The 23,453-nt window shown below is 37.7% G+C and overlaps 1 protein-coding gene across 1 annotated transcript in view; it reads left to right on the top strand.

The window, feature by feature from the left end:
• Positions 1 to 23,453, top strand: part of LRRC7 (leucine rich repeat containing 7) — a 386,471-nt gene that overhangs the window by 129,418 nt on the left and 233,600 nt on the right. The window contains exon 3 of the mRNA XM_073357368.1: positions 9,514 to 9,716. Coding sequence (XP_073213469.1) covers positions 9,514 to 9,716 — 203 coding nt within the window. The remainder of the gene's footprint in view (positions 1 to 9,513; positions 9,717 to 23,453) is intronic.

Genomic DNA, 23,453 nt, shown 5'->3' with positions numbered 1-23,453 from the left:
GAGGGGTTCTCTATGTTTTTGAATCTAATTACCCTGTAAGATATCTACCATCCTGATTTTACAGGGGGGATTTCTTTATTTCTATTTACTTCTATTTTTTTATTAAAAGTCTTCTTGTAAAAAACTGAATGCTTTTTCATTGTTCTCAGATCCAAGGGTTTGGGTCTGTGGTCACCTATGCAAATTGGTGAGGCTTTTTATCCAACATTTCCCAGGAAAGGGGGGGTGCAAGTGTTGGGAGGATTGTTCATTGTTCTTAAGATCCAAGGGTCTGGGTCTGTAGTCACCTAGGCAAATTGGTGAGGCTTTTTACCAAACCTTGTCCAGGAAGTGGGGTGCAAGGTTTTGGGAAGTATTTTGGGGGGAAGGACGCGTCCAAACAGCTCTTCCCCAGTAACCAGTATTAGTTTGGTGGTGGTAGCGGCCAGTCCAAGGATAACGGGTGTAATATTTTGTACCTTGGGGAAGTTTTGACCTAAGCTGGTAAAGATAAGCTTAGGAGGTTGTTCGTGCAGGTCCCCACATCTGTACCCTAGAGTTCAGAGTGGGGGAGGAACCTTGACAATTTTAGATTAAGGGAAATGATAAGAAATTAACAAAAACCTCCATAAGAGAGCATATTGTTTGTATCTTCTCTGTAACAGTGTATAGTAACCAAGGACAAAGGACTTAAATATCTGTTCTAATGATGATAGTGCATTCCACTAAAGCTGGCAGGTTCATGGGGATGTGAAAGGGATTGCTGGTTGGCTAAGGTGCAGGGGGCTCCAGAGTAGTCAAGGATAATATGGATCAATCAGGCTTTAAACCTCTCTTAACCATCTTACATTCTGTCTCAGTGGGTAATATTTTAGCCATATACATGTGCATGCGTAGGGGTATGTAAGGAGCCTTATCTCCATGCACTGTTAAACAATTTCTATTCATATGCTCTCTATGTAATTTTGTAATGCATTTTCTTTTACTGGGCTTTATTTAGCCCTGGCTTCAGCCAGAATATCTCTCCAGGGCAACTAGAAGTGGTCTAGAGCTGACAAGTTCAATAGTGGGCAGTGCTGGGTGGAACTTGGGATGTGGACAGGGCATTCTGGAGATGTGCTGCTTCAGTGCATACTACATTTGTCCTCCCTGATGGAACCCCTGGGGAAAGCAGCTGTGAATTCTTTTATGCCAGTAGGTGTGTTGAGAGCCAGCATTTCTGGGATTTTGTCATCAATGGGAATAAATGCATAGCAAGTTTTGAAGTCTAACTGAAAGGTGTTTGAGTTACATGAACACCAGAATAGTTTCTAAAAAATGTTTTTATTGGTGAAAACTCCCTCCCTCCCTCCTTTTGATATTTCTAAATTACCAAATAGATTTTTTTCCAGATTAATTTATCTTTTAAAAAAGAGATTTGCTTATTGTCAGGTAAAGTATAAACAGGAGAAATTTCAGCACAAACTCTAATTTGTGTTGGAAGGTTATAAGAACTTGAAAGATACATAGAGGCTTATGATGAAGGAGCTTCCTTATTCATAACTCTAGCATCACAAGCATGATACTGTGACTGTGGATAAAAAAATCTTGCCTAGGTTTAAAAAAACACCATTTCAGGGACAAAGAATGGATTATATTCACAAAGTAAAACAATGTGGGTAAGCAAAGAAATACACTACTGAGAACTCATACACTTTTTCCTGCTGACTTGGCCAAAAACATGGAACTGAAATGATTCCCATGGTGAGATGCAGTTGACAGTAAGGTCAACAGTACATGTAAACAGTAAAAGCCAACAGAAGCAGCTAGAGTGCAAAATATAGTCTTGGCTGCCAAACAGGTAGCTATAATATCCTTCCACACACTTATTATTATTAGGTAAATAATATTATTGTATTAATAATAATGAATAATTTTAACTGGTTAGTATTTCATGTCTAAAGAACTCTGGGCTCCTTAATTATAGCAGTAGGTTAGCATATCTCATAACTACCAGGCTGGGAATGGCCAACTTGTAAATGAAGTTATAAATTAAATGAGCACAAAACTACTCAACTAAAATAAAAAGGATAAACAAAGCAAGAAAGTCATGGTCATTAGGTGCCAGGAATGTACTCCTAGGGAAGAGGGCTTTTGGCTTGGGGGAATTTAGAGGATTTTCATTTTTGTTTTTAACTACAGCCATGTGCTCAGCTTCATATGCGCACAGTCCATATCCCAAAGAGTGGAAATATAATTAAATACATAAAATACAAGGAAAAATCCTGGTCCATTGAAGTAAATGGCAGAACTCCCATTGACTTCAATAAGGGAAGGATTTTACCCATAGTTCAGAGATATATGCATAATACTATGAGTAATGGTGCAAGCTCAACTCAACTACAGTACCTCTGGACAGATGTGTTTTAAGGAGTTTGAAGGAAGAAATTGATAGATAGAAGAACAAAGTATGTTGTGGAAGGCCTAGCATTGGGAAAGGATTCACAGGGGGACGTTAGAAGGGAGGAGTAACTGGAGAGTAGAAGGAAACCTTGGAGGTTTAGGTTCAAGCCCTCAAGTGAATTAATATCATCTCAGCTGTCCCAGTGTGTAAGTGAGAGTAGTGCTTGGATTGAAGAGCAGTTGGGGGTGATGTTGGTGCACTAAGGGGCAGAAAGTTCAAGGACTTAGCCAACAGCAAAGGAAACATCTTTTGAGGATATCTGCTCCAGATCATCAGGATGGTAGGGGTCTTTCTGGATTCCTTGCTGCTATTAGTTGCACAGATAGCAAGAGATGTTAGAAAGATTGTCTTCTACCTATATCTGTCTAGGAGGTCTTTACCTCTCGTGACATATAGTGACCTGGCCACAGTGATCCATACATTTGTGACCTCCAGGCTCAATTTTTGCCACACACTATATGTAGTAATTAATAGTTCCTAGGAAATGAATAATGATGATGGTGCTAATAAGATAGAAATGAAAAAGGGAAAGAAAACTACTCCTTCTCCCCCACACACAAATTGCCAATACATGTCAGAGTGGGAAGAGAACTAAAGGAAAGAAACATGATATGGTTGGGTTTGTGATACTGATTGCAAGATGCTTGATACTTTAGTGATGAGATGGTCTGGGTGATCATTGTGCCTTCATAATATTTTCTGTAACTGAGTTTCACCAACTCAAAAAATCCATAGCAAATTATTTAAGGAAAAACGGGTAGTCTGTGAGTCAAATCCTGACCATTATTGAAAGCAATGGGACTGTTGCCATTATTTTTAAGGAGGCCAGAATTTCACCTTATGTGTTAATCTCTACTGGATCTATGCATGTTCAAACAGGGAGGGATTAAATGCTTAAGGTAGGGAGGATTCAGAGCGTCAGGCTGGCAATTTTATGCCTTTGCTTAAAAGACCATTGTACTCTTCAGTGTGGTCTTTTCAAAATTTTCAGTGCTGTATGTTTTCTGATGGTATCCAATATGCTGTGATATACATGTAATCAACCATGTAATTGGCCACTGTTCCATTTATCTGAGCACACAATGCCCCTCAGATTTTATGAGATTACACATTACTTTAGCATGCATATGGACAAGAATGTGTGAAAAGGAACTCAGTGAAGTGGACTGTCTGCTGCCATGAGTATGATTAAATGTTTTCTGGATACTATAGTAAATGGCAACATTATTTCTCCTTTCAGATCTGCAATATTTTTATTCTAAGACTATGTAGTCATTCTCACTATACTCAATGACTTTGAGACACTATCAGGTTCCTCTAACCTTCGTCACAATTTCATGAAGGGCTTTTCTGGATGGAATTACAAGGGTACAGTTACGCTAATGCTCAGTGTCCCTGCAAGAAACACAAGCTAGTTCTTTAGTTCTTGTTAGTTGATTGTTTTCTTTTCTATTTGAGATGGAAATTGAGTTTTGCCCCAGGCTAATAAACTATGGAAGTGCATTAGGGAAATAAGACTTCTCTGAGATAAATAATGCACACACAAATAAACATTTTAAAGAAAGTGCAAGGTTACACTGATAGTTTGTGGTTTTGTGGTAAAATCCTTAACAAATCGATTTTAAACAACGAATGTATTGAAGTGAAAAGCCAACAAAAGCCACACAATCTAAATATAACCACAGAAAGCTAAACTATGTTCATTTATAATATTGTTTTAACTTTCTTTTTTTTCCTTCTTGTGGCATCCCGTGCTACTTACTACTTTTGAAGGAGATTGGCAGTGGATTATAATTTACTTCTAAAAGCAAATTGCATTAAATGCTTTATAATTACATTTTCTTGCATTTTCAAAAGTTTTTCAAATGCTTTCTTAGTCCCCAAGCTGGGGCATTTGAAATAATGCTGGCTGTGATCAATATCACCGATGACATGCCACATAAGGGGATCCAGTGCAAGCTGTTATAAGGCTCGAGGGTGAAAGTATAGTAATTGTCTGGTTTCACCCCCAGAGTTGTTAGGAGATTTGCTGTATGGTTTGAGGTCCATCGTATGTTGTGATAGGCATGTGTAGGACCCATGGATCTTGATAGATGTGTTGCAGGGAAGGTATTGGTCATAGTAGCAGTGGAGAGATGGCCGCAGGTTACATTCACTACACTCTCAAATGAACTCTTCCAGAAAAATGATAAAAGACAAACCCTATCATTTGTGAACAAATACTTTGCACAAAACATTCTCTCCATATCTGACCTCCCAGTTCTCATTCTCAAAAGAAACCTGCACAACACCTTCAGAAGACAAAACTGGGAGCTTAAATTCATAACTGCTAGACACCAAAAATTATTGACTCAATAAAGGCAATGGTTTTATTTCTCATTACAACAGTCTGTAACCCACTAACTCTCTTTGGTCCTACAGCTGCAGAGGGGTTAACTGCCCACTTCATTTTGAATTGTTTCTTGCAACAATCTGTTCCACCTTGTATTTAGCGGTGACACTCTTCCTTTCCAAGACCTGAAGAAGAGCTCTGTTGATCTTGAATGTTTTTCTCTCTCACCAACAAAAGTTGGTCCAATAAAAGATATTACCTCACCCACCTTGTCTCTGTCTCAGATATAGTAATTTTAGAATTTCAGACAGAAGTGTGATTTTTTTTAAAGTTAAACACATCTCTTTGAATTGTGTTTTCAAACTCATGTTGTCTTCCACAGTCAGAACAAAGGAAAATGGCTGCCTTTTAGTCATACAGGATAACATCAAGAAAGACTTCTGCAATGAAAATCAAAATGAGGTCTGCTTATGCTTTGAAAATTAAGTGGTGAGCAGGTAGAAAAAATTACTGATCCTATGCTTTGGAGGTACCTAAAGTTTGACAAACCAGTTTGGTTCTATCCCTAAATTAAAGTTTAATGAGCTATATGTGAAACCATATTTTCCTACGTTATCTATCTTTTAAATTGAGGAGAAAGCATTCCTGTTTTATGATTAGTGAGAGGCAGGGATTAGTCATTTTCCTTCACAAAAAATCCTCTAATTGAGCACAGATTAGATTGTTCTAATTAATTTCCTTACAACAAATGTTTTTGCAAGATTAAACGCTTTCTAAGAAAAGAAGCTTTGCAGATTATTATAAAGAGATCCAGCACCAAGCTATTAAATTGCATTGTTTATATTTGTTCTTCTGCTGCAGTTTTTCTCTCTCTAATATAATTCAAAAAGAAATCAGAGAAAAGCATTTACAATACAGATTATCACAATTTTCTAGGCTTTTGTTAAAGGATAAATTTTATACTATTTTCCATTACTTTGAGCTGCCTTGTTGAATAATACATTTTGTTGGGATTTAAATAGAAACAACTATATTAAAATAATAGTAAAGTTTTTCAAGCAAAACTACAAAAGAAAGGAAGTTTTGGGTTTCAGCCTAGTGTCTACATTGGCGTTGTATCATGCATGAGCTTCTGTTGGATTGCTCTACAACTCTTGGAAATATATTTTAATCTCTGAATGATAATTTAACAAAGCGCCAGCCAGTGATGAAACACAAAGTTGCTGAGTGCATATTTAAGTTTGAATTATTTTTCTTTGTGTGTATGTGTGGTTTTAATTGTGAACAGTAATATTACTTCAGTGCAGTATTTTGTGCTAACTGGCCTGAAATTTTGTTAGAGACTTCACCACATGGAGCTCACTAAGATTGCTCCAACGCAAGTCTGAGCAGATCTTTCCCTGCAGTTGCTCCTCCTGGCTGTTGATGACTGCCATGGTGCTGGCACTAGAATAAAAAGCAGGGAGATTGTGGGTGCCCAGGCAATGTGGAGAAGAAAAGGGAAGCAGCCTGACTTTAATGCAGAGGGGTGAGGAGCAGGGAGAGGAACGGGGGCACAAGCATTGGCACAGGTGTGATAGGATGGACAGAGGCAGGCTGAGGGAATGCAGTCTTGGGTGAGGGCTTGGAGAAGGAAAAGCAGAGACAGACTGGGGAGTACAGGAGAGAGTGTTGGGTGACTGTTTGAGGCAGCAGGACCTGTTTAGTTAGAAAAACACATCTCTTCATTCAACTTTAATTTGTATCATTTGATATCATTCCAAAATGCTTCATCTGAAGGGTGAAGACCATTTCCATCCTGAGAATGAGGGGCCATGTTTCAGAGGGTAACAGTCTGCTACTGCTTGTTATTCTGGTATCTTAAGAGGTAGTGGACATACGCCCCAGAGGGCTGAAAAAAGATTCCACAGGCAACCTTAATTCTGGCTGAGGGAACCTGGAATGTGGCGGTCCACAAGGTTCTGTGGCAGTTGTGGGATGATGCTTGGGGAGAGGAAGGGCCCTTGCAAGTGGGAAGGAAAGTACAGGCAGTCTCATGCTGGGCATCACAAGTCAATGGCCACTTTAAAAAATGTGGCTGTTATTGTGTCCCCATTTTTCTCCCCTCTGCAAATGATGCCAGCATTGATATCTGTTTCTCTACTTCTCCCACAATGGTCTTCCCACCTCTTTCCTCACTCCCCACTTCTGGCTGAACTTCCATGAAGTTGTGGTTGAAAATTGGGTGAAGGTGATTGAAACTGAGCACCTGAAAAGTGAGGCGCATAAAGTTAGTGGCCACTTTTGAAAACATGGTTATTAAGTAGGGAGGGGCAGAGCATATGTGGGGCCTTGAATGTAAGAAAAATAAGCGTGATCTTGATGCAGTGGAGGAGTGGGAGTGAAGGGATTCTGAGGGAAGGGAGTGACGTGGTCACAAAATCCCATGAAGATCTACAAATGAGTGTGACTTGAGGGTGCAGCGAAAGATATTATATTCTAAGCACCATGTCCCACCTTCTCCTTTCAGTAGTGCCAGTCATATATATATGCCTCTGGGGGGGTGGGGGGAGACGGGGAAGATGTTAGATTATGTAGTCCATGACTGTGTCAGTGAAGAATTGTCCCCATATTGCATATTTACTAGTGTTTTGTCCAGTCTACTTTAAATTTGTCATATGCTTTTGTAAACTATAATGTTAAAATACTTTCATTTTAACAGTTGATATTAACTAAAAATGCAATTTCATTATTATACATAAAAGCTCAGCATCTGGTCTAGTTGAAATATAAAATTACTTTACTTTTTGTTCTCACTTTTAGCTTTGACACTTCGGCCAAAAACAGTCAACAGGAAATTTGTTATTGACACTGCCCAATGAAAAACCAGGTGCCCTTTGCTTCCATTAATGTTTAATTCTGCATCTTTCTCTTGTTCTTCACATCTTGAGAAATTCTGAAATAGATATTGGTTCTGACAGCTTTCATATGTTAATTCATTGGGATTGCTAGAGGCAGATACACTTCCTTGTCTGAATCTTGTTAGAGTTTAACATTTGAGTGTGTATTTACCCCAGAAAAATGTATGTATTCTGTGGCATATTGAGAAGCCAAAGAAGCACAATGGAAACAGGATCTGGCCCACTAAATCCATGTTATGGACTAACTGCCTGTTATGTTTCAATTAAGTCATTGTTTAGGTAGTATGAATGATCTGTTTTTACTCAGCTATAGAGGCAACTCCCTTTGATGTGTGTTGGAGTTGTCTGGGGCATATATTCCAAATAATTCTTTCACTGGAGTCTGTATTGCTACTCTAAATTGACAGGAGTGCAAATGAGAGCACACTGTGACCCCATGTATCACAAACAATGGTTCCTTTTTACTAAGAAATGATGAATCATAGAATATCAGGGTTGGAAGAGACCTCAGGAGGTCATCTAGTCCAACCCCCTGCCCCAATTTTTGCCCCAGACCCCTAAATGGCCTCCTCAAGGATTGAACTCACAACCCTGGGTTTAGCAGGCCAATGCTCAAACTATAAACAAATGTCTCTTATTTTTATTGATATTTTGCATGGATATACAGCTGTACTCTAAGTGGAGCAGTCTGGCTGGTGACCACTGCGGGGTACTTGATCTACTTTGCTGCACTTTCCCATAAAGTAACACACACACACAAACTTTCCAAATGGTTCACAACAGTGCTACTCAAAGTGGTGGTCCGCGGACCGCTGCCGGTCCGCAAGCCATCAGCTGCCAGTCTGCGCACACATTGGAAAAAAAAATTGCCGGTCCCCCACATCAGATAGCTTGAGAAGCACTGGTTTAGAAAGTAGGTGATGGAAACAATACTGGGAATGCTGCGTCAAGTCCCATAACAGCCTGATTTATCTGTGGTCATGTTCAAATAATGCTTGTAAAAGCAAATGTCTGCAATATCAGCCTCAAATTTAGATACTGTACCAGTATATCTGGCTACTGAATATAGTGTGCATGAAACAGGAGGTTGGTTTAAATATTTTTGATCAGTTGAAAAACAATAGGGCATGATTGTGTAAACCCTTACTCACATGAGTAGTTCCATTTACTTGAGTGGACAGATTATTTATGTAAGTAAGGGTTTCAGGAGCTGGCCCTAGAGGTGTAATTTGATAAAATTTCACAAATGTATATATTGCAATCCCTTCCACAAAAAATAATGGTATGAAACTCAAAGTAATCTTTTGCATTAACAAAGAATGTTGAAAGGCAGGAATGACAGCTAAGGTATCCAATGTAAAGATTGTTTGCATACTAGTAGTTTTGTAACCAATTGTTTTGTATGGGTTTTTATCATCTTGATGAAAGTGCAAAAAACAAACAGACCCAACCAGCGACTGTAGAAAGAAAAAAATCATATGCTGTCTTGAAATCCAGAAAAAATCACATGGGTTAACTATATATTTTAGTCATAGACAGTCAGAATTAAAACTAGTACCACCGCTAGTTTTAATTAAGTTGATGATAATGGACCAAAGCATAAAGTACAAAGCCTGCCATTGACTCTTTGCCAGGTGAAGGGGTTTATGGACACAGGATTAATGCAGACATATATAAATCCCCCTTCCTCTAATCCTATAAGGATGGAAAAATAGACTCCAAGACATATATAATTCAGATTGCATATGCAAGTGAGAAGATTTTATTATTAAACTACTGTCTTAGTAATAGTAGTAATACTAATATTATCAAATATGGTGATGATTTTAGAAAACAGTAATTATTTTCTTTTCCTTTAGTGCAGTGTTTGGAGATGACAACCAAAAGGAAAATTATTGGCCGTCTGGTGCCATGCCGATGTTTCCGGGGTGAAGAAGAAATCATCTCTGTGCTAGATTACTCCCATTGCAGCCTACAGCAGGTGCCAAAGGAGGTTTTTAACTTAGAACGGACATTAGAGGAGCTTTACCTAGATGCCAATCAAATTGAAGATCTACCTAAGGTAAATACTGTTCTTTCTGTAATAGAGAAATACAAGTTGTGTTATTAAATGAGCATTTAAAATGAACTTAGATTTTGAAGAGGCTCTGTATAAAAATAACACCTTCTGATAGAACAGGTTTTACTTTTACAATATATTTTTACTGTTTTTTTTGTTTTGTTTTTTATGTATTTTTCTTCCATTAGCTCTGCAGAGCCAACATACTAAGAGAGATTGAGCAGGATTCTATTCCTTCTAGTACACAGTACAGAAAATGTAGATTGGGAGCATCTTTTTCTGTTTAGTGATACTAAGGGGACATTCAATGAAATAAAAAAGTGGGAAATTCAAAACTGATAAAAGGAACAGGATGGATTTGATTAAAATCAAATTGATTTAAATCACGATTTAAATCACTAGTCAGGAAGACTCAATTTAATCATGGATTTCTACATGAAAGTACATTCTTCTTGGTTGTAATAACCTTAATACATATTCTTTACAACTCAGAGATAGATGAAGGTTTCATTTTCAATCACCTTCACAATATACATTTTTAAAGTGATTTATTTTGAAAACTTTTCAGATTAGTTTTACAGCTATATCAGAAAGTGAATAATTGTTTGGTTATTTCATTTACCAAAGGTAATTGAAGCAAATAGTTCACCTCCCAGTGACTTCATAAATATCTCCAATTCAACAGGTTAATCATTAATATTTGGAGGATTTTCTTGCCATGCTGTATTAGGAGGAGAACATCACCAGACAGATATTTAAATTGTTTTATTTAACTAAAACAACAATGTTATGTATTCTGGACCTTTTTTCTTCAACAGCAAACATATAATATTTAATGAAACAAGCATATGAATTTTTGAATTTAGTTAAACATTCAAGTTTTTTAAAATCAGGTTTGTGTTTGTTAAAATCGTTTTTAACTAAAATAGTTAAATATATTTTTTAAAAAAACAAAAATTAAATTGACTATGTCAGCCAGGTCAATATGAGAAACTTAAAATATTGGCTTCTGCAGCTAACTCAATTGTCTTCACCTTCATTTTCCTGTTTGTTCATAATCTGGAAAAGAAAAACAAGCTTTCCTGCTTTTTCAGGTCCCAAACGATTTCTCAGTTTGGAATGAATTAGTCCAAAGGAAGAAAATATTGTTTCTACACCATCAGAAGATGCTACTGCTGTTAAAAGTGAGAGTATCACTTCAACAGTCTCTGAATCCAAGTGCTTAAGTGACATCAACCTGTTCACTGGTGTGACTTTCTTTAAAACATCATCAGCAAACATATTTCTTGAATGGTTCACCCATAGCTCTGAAGTTTATTATAGTTGGCATTATGGAGGGATGATTGCTGGATCTCCATGTCAGAGCCAACTCCTCTTCTTCAGCAGTTAAGGTTTCACCCTGGTAGCGAGTATTAAGAGTATTTTCAGAAAAATGAGCTGGAGATAGTGCTTGTCCCATTCATTTTTTTAATGTTTGTAATTTAACTCTGTCATTGCATATTTCTCTTTTTAAGATCTCACTCAGTTCCTTCCAAATTTCAACAGCGTCAGCATCTGCATTGTGGTCAAGGCTACAGAAATAGACTTCAGGGTACTCAGCATGCGTTCAACATTTCTCTTAAGTCCTATGTTGAGAACTTTGCCTGTGACAGTGCCATTTATTTTTTCACGATTTTGTTTACACACTGTCATCAGATTAGGCCAGTTCTTGATATAGTGCTCAATACAGTCCACTACTGAGTTCCATCACACGTCTTGTGGGAGAGTTAGCTTGGTTCCTCCCACCTTTTTCAGAGCAGCTGCTGCAAAGTGGTTGTTATGGAAGTATTTTTCAATTTCAACAACATTAGCCTTTATTTCTGGAACACTGACGTCTTTGGCTAGGAGGTGCATCAAATGAGCACTGCAACAGTATGTTATTAGCTTGGAACTCTCTTCACTCTCTTCTAAATAATTTCTTCTCATCTTGGATACATTTGCAGCATTGTCTGTGAGCAAGCTGCCTACTAGACATTTGATTTTTTTTCACAGTTTGTTGTAGCTTTTACTGCTACTTCTTGTAACTATTCTCCTGTGTGTGCATTTCCTGATGTATCAATTGTTTCTGTAAGGAAGACATTCCCTTCTTCTGTTGTCACACAAGCACATACAACAGGGTCATTGTGGACATTGCTCCACCCATCAAGAATTAGGTTAATAATTTCACCCTCTAGACATTTTGCACACTACTCAATTTCTCTTTCATACACTTTATCCAGCAATTTGCCTGCAACATCTGCTCTGTTGGATGGACTGTATCCTGGTCTTAATGACTGAACCGTGTTAATGAAGTTTGGGTTCTCAATCATACGGAAAGGAGAGTTTGTTGCATAAACGAACCGGACAATTTTTTCATCAATTATCTCTTTTTGTAATCTGCTGGTTCTTATCACAAACTTATCTATGATTGTTTCTGGATGATGCAGATTTTTTTTCTTTTTGCTACAGGTGATAATCTGTGGCTATGTGACATACATGTGATTGAAACACTATCATTGGCAGATAACTCTGAAGCTATAGGTTTCAGAGTAGCAGCCGTGTTAGTCTGTATCCGCAAAAAGAAAAGGAGGACTTGTGGCACCTTAGAGACTAACATCCGATGAAGTGAGCTGTAGCTCACGAAAGCTTATGCTCAAATAAATTTGTTAGTCTCTAAGGTGCCACAAGTCCTCCTTTTTTTTTTTCTGAAACTATAGAAAATTATGGTGATCTTGAAGGTGGATAGTCTTCAGAATCCTGTATGTTGAGGATGGATTCTCCTAAACAAAATAAGTCAATGCAGTTATTTAATTATTATTACCATATTGCTCATTTAGTATTACTCATTGCATTCACTGACACTCAGTATGACTTTAAAGGTGAAATTGTGAAAGAAAGATCTGCCTATTTCAGCTATTTATTTTTTATCACAACTGCATCTAAAATGATAGTACCATAGAGTAACAACTGTATTTTTTTCTCAAACATGAGAATTCAAGAATAGTCCAGAGGGAAGTCAGGCAGTCCTTAAGAAAGAAGTATGAAATTGAAAAGTTTACCAAGCTGAAGATCCTGTATGTTCAGACATGTTCCTTTCATCATCTTTAATGCAGCTTCTGCCCTAGAAGGAACACTTCTCTTGATGTTGTTTCATTTGGGCATCCAGGCTTTGCATTTCTTTGTTGCACTATTGGCATTTTGCATACATACCTGTCTTACCCACAGGTAGAGGAACTTCATTAAAATATTCCCAAACTGGGTCTCTTTTATGGCCTGTTGCCATTATAGGTTTTCCCTTCTAGTGAGAGAATGGTATGGTAGATCTCAAATCAATGAAGGCTACACTCAGAAAGATCTCAAGACTTCTGGAATATACTGCTCAAACAGTTTCACTTTTGTTTCTACTGGCTTTCCCTCCCTTCTCACATTTATCTCCAGACTTCTTCTCCTTGTCCAGATCTATTCCGCCCCTCCCCCAATCTTCTATTAATTGATCTTTTTGAAACTTTGCACTTTTAGATAGAGGTAAGAGATATGTGTACACAAATTTGCAGAGGGACAATAGGGTTGAGGTCTGTTATTTCTAACCTCTACATATTTATTTATTTATTTAAAAACATTTTTGCTGTTAACAAGCATGTTATCTCTGGAGACACAAATCCACAGCTTGAGAACTGCAAAACTAAGCAGCTCTGATGGTATCTTCTAGACTGAGCACTGAGTCCCAGTGGGTAGATAGAAAGATTAACCTAAGTAATCTATACAGAAGCCTGTGGAACTCCGTAAGATTGGGTCCCAAATCCATGAACTATTGGAACTCATTTACAAAACTTTTCTTAAACATTACGTTAATATATTGTCTCATACTATAGAATTAGAATTTATAATCCCTATTCCATGATGAGATATCTTTGAGCTACAATGTATCTTAATTAAAACTATATTTTGATAGGTTTTTTCCTCAAAAAGCATTTTATCAAAAAAAATCCAATTCAAGTGAAAAATCCACTCTGAAAAGGAAATACACCTCCTGGCCGCTGTGGCTGGTGGGGGAACCCAGTAGCCCTCAGGTGCTGCAGGCAGCAGGGGCGCCGGCAGCTCCCATCCATGGAAGGGGGGACCCTGGAGCTCTGACACACAATCCAGGCCCCTGGAGCTCCTAGCCACTGCACAGCTGCCCCACTGCAGGCAGTGTGGGCACCTATTGGTCCCCATTTTGTCACAGATATTTTTAGTAAAAGTCATGGACAGGTCACGGCTTCCATGAATTTTTCTTTATTGCCCGTTACCTGTCTGTGACTTTTACTAAAAATATCTGTGACAAAATCTTAGCCTTAGTCATGTTTAATGACAATAAAAATTTTGGAAGGGATATTAAATGTATGTTTCAGGGATTAAGCAAATCTCTAACTATTAGAGATCAGGTGGAGGCCTAGGTGCATGACAGATTATCCCATATCTGCGTATTACAAGGTTTTTACACCTTCCTTTCAAGCATCTGGTTCTTGTCAGAGGCAGGATACTGGACTAGATGGACCTTGGATCTGATCCAGTCTGGCAATTCTTATGTGCTCCATCAACAGAATTGTTTATTAAGGCCAAAATATTCAGAACTGTTCAATAACGTTGTGCTTCAAGCTTTGGGTGCCCAGTTGAGATGCCTTGTATCTGACTGCCACCTAGTTGGGCCACTGGCTATGTGTCACAATTTGGACCCTATTATTTTATCTGTACTTTTTGATGGGAAGAACTACCTTGAATCAATGCATTTTATAAGATTATTGTGGAACTGCAGTGAATCAGCACCATAGCAAATACAGTGAGATAGTATGGCAGTTATCTTATACATGTTATTATGGATGGCAAAGTGTGAACAAGCAACAGAGAATTAGAAAATCATCTGCTGGATTCTTAAAGCTGGATCAGTCTCCAGAAGCTGAGAGGAAGTATTAACTTTTAGAAAGCTAATTAATGATTGTCAAGGTTTCTTCCCCACTCTGAACTCTAGGGTACAGACCTGGGGGGGGGGGACCTGCATAACAGACCCCCTAAGCTTATTCTTATCAGCTTAGGTTAAAAACTTCCTCAAGGAACAAACTTTGCCTTGTCCTTGAACCCTATGCTGCCACCACCAAGTGCGTTAAACAAAGAACAGGGAAAGAGCCCACTTGGAGACATCTTCCCCCCCAAATATCCCCCCAAGCCGTACACCCCCTTTCCTGGGGAAGGCTTGATAAAAATCCTCACCAATTTGCATAGGTGAACACAGACCCAAACCCTTGGATCTTAAGAACAATGAAAAAGCAATCAGGATCGTAAAAGAAGTATTTTAATTAAAGAAAAAGTAAAAGAATCACCTCTGTAAAATCAGGATGGTAAATACCTTACAGGGTAATCAGATTCAAAACATAGAGAATCCCTCTAGGCAAAACCTTAAATTACAAAAAGACACAAAAACAGGAATATGTATTCCATTCAGCACAGCTATTTTACCAGCCATTAAACAAAAGAAAATCTCACGCATTTCTAGCTAGATTGCTTACTAACTTTTTACATCAGTTCTGAAGAGCATTCCTGATCTGTTCCCAGCAAAAGCATCACACAGACAGACAGACCCTTTGCCCCCCACCCCCCTCCAGCTTTGAAAGTAACTTGTCTCCTCATTGGTCATTTTGGTCAGGTGCCAGCGAGGTTATCTTAGCTTCTTAACCCTTTACAGGTGAAAAGGTTTTGTCTCTGGCCAGGAGGGATTTTATAGTTCTGTATACAGAAAGGTGGTTACCTTTCCCTTTATATTTATGACAATGATAGTGAATGAAAGGCATAGGAGTTCTCAGAATTTTGAGTGATGATTTAGAGTGATGAGGAGAGACCACATTTAAGAAACTGAAAGAAGAGTTTACAGACAAGCTTTCAAGGCCACATTAGCTTTTTCATCCCACTGAGCAGTCTATTAAACAGTAAGGACAAAAATGCAAAAACTCAAGTCAATATCAAGTATAGAGGGGAGCAAGAGAGAGCTGCTAATTGACTATCTGAACTGGAGAGGTTTTGTGCACTCTCAACTGGCCACTAGCAATAGTATTTGCCAACTCATGGATGTTAGGAGAGGTCCCACAAGACTGAAGAAGGGCTAATGTAGTACCTATCTTAAGCCAGGGAACTGTAGACCAGTCAGCCTACACTCGATACTGGGGAGCTACTAGAGCAATGTATAAAACGTTCAGTTTGCGAATGTCTGGGGGATGAAGGCATAATCACTAGCAGCCAGGTTAGACTTACTAAGAACAAATCATGCCAATCCACCATGATTTCCTTCTTTGACAGGGTGATTGTTTTAGTGGATAGGGGGAATGCAGTGGACATAATGTACCTGGACTTTAGCAAGGCTCTTGACACAGCCCCACATGACATTCTGGTAAGAAAGCTGGAGAAATGAGGGCTTGGCGGAACTACATTAAGTGGATATGTAACTGGTTAAACAACTGCAAACAAAGAGTAGCTATTAATGGAATGATGTCCCACTGAAAGAAAGTCTCAGGTGGGGTTCCATGGGGATCTGTTCTGGGTCCAGTGTTATGTAATATCTTTATTAATGATCTGGATGTTGGAATAGGGAGTGCATATTGATCAAATTTGAAGATGACACAAAGCTGGGAGGGAGTGACACAAACACTTTGGAGGATAGAGCTGAAATCCAGAGGGATCTTGATAAATTGGAGAACTGGGCTATAGACAACAAAATGAAATTCAGTAAAGACTAATGTAAGGTGCTACACTTATGGAAGAAAAACCTAATGCACAAATACCGATTGGGGGACAACTGGCTTGGCAGCAGCACTGCTGAAAAGGATCTGAGAGTTGTGGTGGATCACAACTTCAACATGAGTCAACCACATGATGCTGTTGCAAAAAAGCAAATTCAATTTTAGGTTGCATTAACAGAGGGATAGCATGCAAGTCACAGGAGGTGATAGTACCACTCTACTCGGCAGTGGTTAGGCCTCAGCTGGAGTACTGTGTCCAATTTTGGTCACCAATGTATAGAAAGGATGTAACAAAACTGGAAAGGCAAGTGACAAAGATGATCCAAGGGATGGAATGCAAGCCATCTGAGCAAAGGGCTGAAGGAACTGGGTATGTTTAGTATGGAACAGAGGAGATTAAGGGAGAACATGATAGCGGACTTTAGTAACAAGTAAAAGATAATGGAATAACCTGCTCAAAGCAGAATTTTCTTCTTAACCGTTTTCAGTTAGTGGTGGTTTTATTATATGAAATGTTGGAGCTTATATTTCTTCCTAATGAAAACAAACAAACAAGCAGAACCTCCAAGAAAATAATCCAAGTTAATGTATCTATAGATGTTCAATCCTTTCCCCTCAATGGTGTTTTGTGGTTATAAAATTGTAAAAATTTTCCTTTTATCATTTTAAATTTGTTGTATTTGTTTTATTGAACTTCCCCTTGTTCTTGTATCATATTAAAACATTAATAGGACTTCCCAATTTGCCTTCTTTATAAGATTCATTATTTTTAATAACTCTGTTATGTCCTCTCTTAATAATCACTTCCATAAACCCAGAAGTTCCAGTCTTTACATTCTCTCTTCAGATGAAAGTCTTTCCATGCTTCAGATCCATTTTATCACTCATCTCTGAACCTTTCCTGTTTCTGCCATATCTATTATAAATTAAGGTCAACAATATTCCAAGTGAGAGTGTACCATTGTTTTATATAATGACATTGTAGTATATTCAGTACTTTCAATTGCATTCCTTTTACCGAACACATTGAGCAAAAGTTTTCATTGAGTTTGTCCATTAGTGTGCATAAGGAGTTCAAATTTTTTATTCCAGAGAGAATTAATTTTCATTTTTTAACACTGAATTCTGTCTGTCATTCACTGAGGTTTAAGTGCCTCTGAAGTGATTCAAGGCTTTCTCTAGTCTTGATTAACTCAGATACTTTTGTGTTTTTCTACAGATTTAAAAAAAGATATAAAGAAATCATTTAGCTTCTCTGTAATCTCCTTATCCACCTTGATTGCTTCCTTTACTCCCTGACCATCCAGCAGTTATTGTGCAGGCTTCTTACCAATTTCTGATAGTCATTTGTTTGGCTTGAATGACCTCTTACACTTGCCCTTCAAGTATACTTTTCTCTGGATTTTTCTGCTTCCCTGTTTTCTTTAAGTTATCCATTCCTTCTGCGATTCTGGTATGTTATGCTCAGGTAGTCTTCATGCTGAATCTACGGATTTAATCTTCTCACTTTTCATTTTAATGTCCTGGAGTTACTGTTGCAATTGGGACTATATTTTCATGAGTCCTTTCCCTGTTCAGGGAAAGACTGGCAGGACTTGAAAACCCCATGAGTTCACATTTGTGATAAGCCATTATAGGAGTAGGATGATCAGTTACAGTCTCTCACACATCCAAATGTTCTGGTATGGTGTTTGTTTCACCAATAAAAGAAGGGTCAGTCTCTGAAACACCTACAGGTTTTGGAATGATGTCTGTGCTACTGAGAGAAGATGTTGCTTCTGATGGATTCGCTTTGAAAAATGATGTCAGCTCCGGAAGATTTTGGAAAATTTCACTAGTTTTTTATTTCTTTTCTTCCCCCAGTTTACATTTCTGTGTTCTACTTGGTTGGTTACGTTTCATCCTGCCCCTTATCTCAGTTATCTTATCTCTGAACTTAAAAAAAAAATTACACAACATACACTATTTTTATGTATATCTATTATATATATATAAGAAAGAAAAAACAAATCAAGTACAGAAGAATATATCAATAATAAAACATAAATTTATTGCAAAACATGACAGGATCTGATTTCCTCGCATTATTTCGATCTATGTTAATAGGACGCCTCCCTGGTTTAGGTGGGGATAAGTAATAAAAAGAGAACAGAAAAACGGGGAAGAGTGTGTAGTGGAGCATAAGGAAGTCTAACAAAGTTCTGATTTTTCCCATGATGTCTACTTTGATGCTTTTTTTGAAATACCAAATATCAAATTTTTTCCAAAAAAATGAGATTTTTTTTGGTGCCCTCTGCTTTGCTGGTGACCTAAGCACATGCTTACTCTGCCTATTGGGTAATCCAGCCCTGCCTGTTTGAAATGAATGGGGGCTGTAAGTCAGCTTGTCACTGCAGAAGGCAGTTTGCTTTTAGGTTTTGGCTGGGTGACGCATTAATTTGTAGCAGATGAAAAATCCTAAAATAGGGTAGCTACTTCAAAAGGATAAGGTGATTCAGTGAAGGCTTTGTACAAATATAGTTGAACAGGCTGACATCCTCTTTATGTACCTAGTGAAATTGAAAGGAACATAACACTGTATTGTTTCTTCAGTAAAATAGGGATGTAACTTATCCAAATGTGAATTTTTTTCTGCAAGAACATTTTCTTCATTATATTGCATAGGAAGTAGAGAAATTGAGGAGAAATCCTATAACCTGTATATAAAATGAAAAAAAATGTTAGTTCCTTCTAGTCTGGAAAAATGTAGAACTGAAAAATAATTCATCTTAAATTAATATAAGTGCAGGGGACTAACAATTGGCCACTACCAGTTAATTCTGTGTCCTTTTCTTTTGGGCTTTGTTCTTTAATACAAAAAAGAAACTGGAGCAATAAAAAATGGTTCTGTTCTTCAATTAAGATAATTCAAATAATTCTTCAACCATTAACTTGATGCACTGGACCTTTCCCCAGCTAGGGGTCTGTAGGGCTTTCCTTCCCTCTCACAGCCTTCCGCTGCAGCTACAGGAGAATGTACTCCAAGACCTCACTTGGTCCTCCCTGCTCTCATGGATCTGGGGCTCACCTTTATATCCCCTGGGTGGGAATCATCAGCCCCAATCATTGAATGCTCTCCAGCTGTGTCAGATGATTCTCTGTACCTGCTTGTACCAGAACAGGAAGGAAGCCCAACTCCCCTGCTCCCTGTTCACATAGGCCTTTAAAGGAGCATACTGTCCTGTTTCAAGGTGAAATGTATGTGATAAATTGGAGATCCTTTTCATTTCAAAGGCTATGTCTTCTTTATTTAAAAAAAGTACACAGTGGATCAGTGGTGCTAAAAATTGCACTGAAATTGAATATTCAAAGTAGACTTGATCATCCCATGAAAATATGCAATCCTTCTCTGTCTAATAAGGCGAGGGCCCTGGTGAAGTACAGCTCATGTACATAAGTGTGTAGGCATTATAAATTACCTGCAAGTTCCTCTGCATTGAATTTTCCAACTGGGTTATAATTATTTTAGCAGGGAGAGTTGGATAGTTTGTGAATCTGCCCAACAATGAGCTCTGTTTGCACTTCTGAAAAAAAAATTAAAAGTAATATTTCTTTGTCATCCTGACATTTAATTTTCCCATTCCATTCCATTCACCAATCCATTTTATGTTGACTTAATTTATGTCTATATCTGTAGAGTCTAAAGAACAATATTTTTACCTTACTATAGCTGCACTGAGAGCCTTCAAGATCTATTTGATGAAACCAAGAAGTTGAGAATTATAGAATAATCCACTGTGTAACCTAAATCACAGCACCATTAGCATCACTACTTTCCTGCCTAAAAGGAATAAAAACAAACTTCAAATATATTAAGGGCTGTTATAGAGTTAAGAGTTATCAATCATACTCCAAATCCACTGAAGGTAGTGCAAGAAGTAATTGGCTTAATCTGCAGCAAGGGAGATTTAATTTAGATATTAGGAAAAACTTTCTAACTGTAAGGATAGCTAAACAATGGAATAAGCTTCTAATGGAGGTTGTGGAATCCCAGTCCTTTTTAAGAATAGGTTAGACAAATAACTATCAGGGATGGTCTAGGTATACTTGGTCCTGCTTCACTGCATGGGGCTGAACTAGATGACCTCCCAGTGACCCGTCCAGCCCTACATATATTTGAGTCTATGATTCTATAAAGACATATTGTCTGATCATTATGTTTGAGTTCTAATGGCACAATTATAAAAGTCTAAAAGTTTAATAAGGTTTTAAATGGCTGTTAAAGTAATTTTGTGCCTGTTCAAATGTATTCCCACCCTTGCCTTATTGCTGCTATTACTTATAATTTCTTTCTGAGAGTGTTGCATTATAGAATTATTCCAGAAGAAATAATTTTCTTAATGGAAATTAGTTTTCACTAGGCTTCTTTATTCACCAGTCCAAATGCCTGATCACAGTTCAGTGGCTCTCAAACTTTCCGAAGTTCTGGACCTCTTTTCTAATTTTTGTAAAAATAGTTCACCCTCTGTCAAATGAGTCTGTATAAATATAACTGAGAAGATAACAATTTGTGAATTTTATAATATTACTAATATCAGGAGAAAGATAAAAGGGGGAAAATAGGGGTGACATCATGGTAGGGGTCTACTATCTTTACAAAAATACAAAACACAAGATCTGATAGTAGTGGGGGACTGTAATTACCTAGACATCTGGGTAATATGCAAAATACAAAATTTCCAATAAGTTCCTGTAATCCATTAGGAACAATTTTTGTTTCAGAAAATTGAATGGAGGGCAGCCGTTTTAGACTTGATCCTGACCAACTGTGAAGAATTGGTTGTGAATCTGAAGCTGGAAGGCAATTTGGGTGAAAGTGATCATGAAATGAAAGATTTCATGGTTCTAAGGAAAGAAAGGAGTGAGAACACCAGAATAATGACAATTGTCTTAAAAAAAACCCCAATGTCGTAAGTGCAATGCAGTTGTGATAAAGTTTAATATCATTCTGGAATGTGTCAACAGGAGTGTTGTATGTAAGACATAAGAGGTAATTGACCCGCTCTACTTGGCACTGATGAGGCCTCAGCTGGAGTATTGTGTTCAGTTCTGGGTGCCACACTTTAGGAAAGATGTAGACAGATTGGAGATAGTCCAGAAGGGAGTGACAAAAGGTGATAAAAGGCTTAGAAAACCCTGATCTATAAGGAAAGGTTAAAAAAAACTTGGCTTGTTTAGTCTTGAGAAGACTTTGGGGAGACCTGATTGTCTTCATTATGTGAAGAGGTGTTATAAAGAAGACAGTGATCAATTATTCTCCATGTCCACTGAAGTTAGGACAAGAAGTAATGGGATTAATCCGTAGTGAGGAAGATTAGGTTAGATATTAGGAAAAGCTTTCTAAGTAAAAGGGTAGTTAAAAATAGGGAGGTTACGGAGTCCCCATCATTGGAGGATTTTAAGAACAGGTTAGACAAACACCTGTCAGAGATGGTCTAGATTTACTTGGTCCTGCCTCAGTGCAAAGGGCAGAACTTGATGACTTCTCAATGAGTTCCCTTCCAGCCCTACATTTCTATGATTTAGTGAAATACCATAGCTTACTGTTGTATTAGTATCAGAGGGGTAGTCATGTTAGTCTGGATCTCTAAAAGTGGCAAAGGGTCCTGTGGCACCTTATAGACTAACAGACATATTGCAGCATAAGCTTTTGTGGGTGAATACCCACTTCATCGGATGTATGTATTAGTTTGAAGTAATGAAGACCTCTAGTGGCTAGAAATTGTAGCTACAGTCCATATGGTATCTATATTTATGTGACTCCATAGTCCTCTCTAGAAATGCTGCAGTTCTTAGAAACAGGGAATGCTGTGGTGCTGATTTTTATCTGCATTCTAAAGGAGTGTGTTTTTGTACATAGTGTTATTAAGAAATACACTGTTCTCCTGAGAGCAGTTTCCTTTTTGTACCAGTGGCTAGACAGCAGAAATGCACAAATAGGTTTGGGAGCAGGGGTAAACAGTATGTGTCCTAGACCCCAGCTCTGTAATAGTTTTTTTTTAGAAGTGTAAGTTTTCTTAATTTTGTAATGAAAATGTCCCTCTACATGGGTATGATATAGGGCTGTCGATTAATCGCAGTTACTTCAGGCGACTAACTCAAAAAAATTAATCATGATTAATCACATTGTTAAACAATAGAATACCAATTGAAATGTATTAAATATTTTTGGATGTTTTTCTACATTTTCAAATATTTCTATTACAACACAGAATATAAAATGTACAGTGCTCACTTTATATTATTTTTATTACAAATTTTTGCACTGTAAAATGATAAACAAAAGAAATAGTATTTTTCTACTCACCTCATACAAGTACTGTAGTGCAAGCTCTATCATGAAAGTGTAGATTTTTACAAATGTAGATTTTTTTTGTAACATAACTGCACTCAAAAACAAAATAATGTAAAACTTTAGCACCTAGAAGTCCACTCAGTCCTACTTCTTGTTCAGCCAATCATTAAGACAAACAAGTTTGTTACATTTACGGGAGATACTGCTGCCTGGTTCTTATTTACAATGTCATCTGAAAGTGAGAACAGGCGTTCGCTTGGCGCTTTTGTAGCTGGTGTTGCAAGGTATTTACTGCCAGATATGCTAAACATTTGTATGCCCCTTCATGCTTTGGTCACCATTCCAGAGAACATGCTTCAATGCTGATGATGCTTGTTAAAAAAATAATGCATTAATTAAATTTGTGACTGAAGTCCTTAGGGGGAGAATTGTATGTCTCCTGTTCTGTTTTACCCACATTCTGCCATTTTTTTCGTGTTATAGCAGTCTTGGATGATGACCCAACACATGTTCGTTTTAATAACACTTTCAGGGCAGATATGACAAAATGCAAAGAAGGTACCAATGTGTGATTTCTAAAAATTGCTATAGCACTTGACCCAGGGCTTAAGAATCTGAAGT

This window comes from Lepidochelys kempii, chromosome 8 (assembly GCF_965140285.1).
Source record: "Lepidochelys kempii isolate rLepKem1 chromosome 8, rLepKem1.hap1, whole genome shotgun sequence".
NCBI lineage: Eukaryota > Metazoa > Chordata > Testudines > Cheloniidae > Lepidochelys > Lepidochelys kempii.
Note: the sequence above shows the minus strand (reverse complement) of the source record. Positions and strands in the feature narration are given on the sequence as shown.